Genomic DNA, 1,491 nt, shown 5'->3' on the forward strand with positions numbered 1-1,491 from the left:
TGTCCTCAAAAGAAGAAAATTCTTGAATTTTTGGATTTTCAGAATGTGTTCAATCAGAAAAAGCATATTTGAAAACTCTAGAAATTTTTTTGTAGTCTGAAATTTATCCATCCGCCTGTATTACCACGGTTTCGAAGTGACTGGTTCCGAAACGACTGGTTTCGAAGTGTCGCGGTTTAAAGACTTAGGCCCCCCTCCCACCCAAAGTACTATAATGTAAAAAAAATTGCCATTTTCCAGACATCATGTATTGCTTGGCTGTGGTGACAAGTCTATCCGCGCCTATCGAACGATTTGTGGCTCTCACATGTTCTGCCTTCGCCTCGACGCCCTCCCAGTTATCATTGGTGTTAAGGAGAATGCCGCGTTTGCATTGACAGAGTCTGCTCATCTGAACACGTGGAATTTGAAATCGGGAAAAGCGATCGTCGCTCGACAGCCACTTTTCGACTGCGTTGAAGCCACCGCCGATAATTCGCTGATCAGTGTGGACGTATCGGAATCGGGAGTTCCATTGATAGTATTCTCAAATGGATCCATTTTCACTTATAATGTATCCCTGTCGTGCTGGATTCAAGCGATTACTACGAATGTTTTGGGACGGCTAACCTCTGCGATATCAGATGCTCAATTGGAAAGAAACGATGGGACGACTGCGGGGCCATTGGTTCGTCTTTTGAAACGAATGAGGAAGCAGACGACGGCGCCTGGAGTTCAACCACAAGTTGTGAAGGCTATCAAGGAATCCCAATTGGAACAGTTACTCCATTGTGCTGAGCAATTGGGGAATCCACATGACTATCAGACGATTCTAATGCTCTATGTGGAGACGTTATGCGAAGGAGGTAGGTCTTACGCAGTGTGTCTTTTCGAAAAAAATTCCTCGAAAAGCATTTTTTAGAGTTTTCCAGGCCACCACCTTTTTTGTTAGAAACGGCCTAACATGACCCATTTTGACATGGTGGCCTAACTTTCGAGTTTTTTAGGCCACCGTGAAGAAATGCCCTGATGTTCATCTGATGTTTTCTAGGCCATGGTGGCCTAGAAAACCCAACATGCAAAAGTTAGGCCACCATGTCAAAATGGCCTAGGAACACACTAGGGTCATGTTAGGCCATTTCTAGGCCAAAAATAGGTGATGGCCTAGAAAACCCAACTTGCAAAAGTTAGGTCACCATGTCAAAATGAAGTCATTTCGAAAAACTCCTCGAAAATGTTTTCGACACTTTTCGAGGAATTCCTTAAAATTCTTTTAAAGGAGGACTCCGACCAAAAATTTTTATTGCATTATAATGTTCAAAAAGTTGTCTATTTTCCCAATATATAGCGAAAAAATTCGAAAAAAATCCGAAATTCCCGAAAAATGCCGTTAAAAGCGAAAAAAAATCAAAAAAAAGTTGCTAGGAGGGACGAGGATTCGAATTCCCGCGCAGTGAGAAACATAAGCCACGGAGCCTGATAGCCGTTTTTTCAAGTGGCCGACAGTGGTTT

At 42.7% G+C, this 1,491-nt stretch overlaps 1 protein-coding gene across 1 annotated transcript in view; it reads left to right on the forward strand.

The window, feature by feature from the left end:
- The window catches only part of CBG03541, a gene marked incomplete at both ends in the record, with an annotated part of 9,292 nt that overhangs the window by 7,263 nt on the left and 538 nt on the right, over positions 1 to 1,491 (forward strand). Inside the window, one exon of the mRNA XM_002646981.1 lies at positions 241 to 845. Within this exon, the coding sequence (XP_002647027.1) occupies positions 241 to 845 (605 nt within the window). The remainder of the gene's footprint in view (positions 1 to 240; positions 846 to 1,491) is intronic.

Source organism: Caenorhabditis briggsae (genome assembly GCF_000004555.2).
Source record: "Caenorhabditis briggsae complete genome, chrIII, whole genome shotgun sequence".
Taxonomy (NCBI): domain Eukaryota; kingdom Metazoa; phylum Nematoda; class Chromadorea; order Rhabditida; family Rhabditidae; genus Caenorhabditis; species Caenorhabditis briggsae.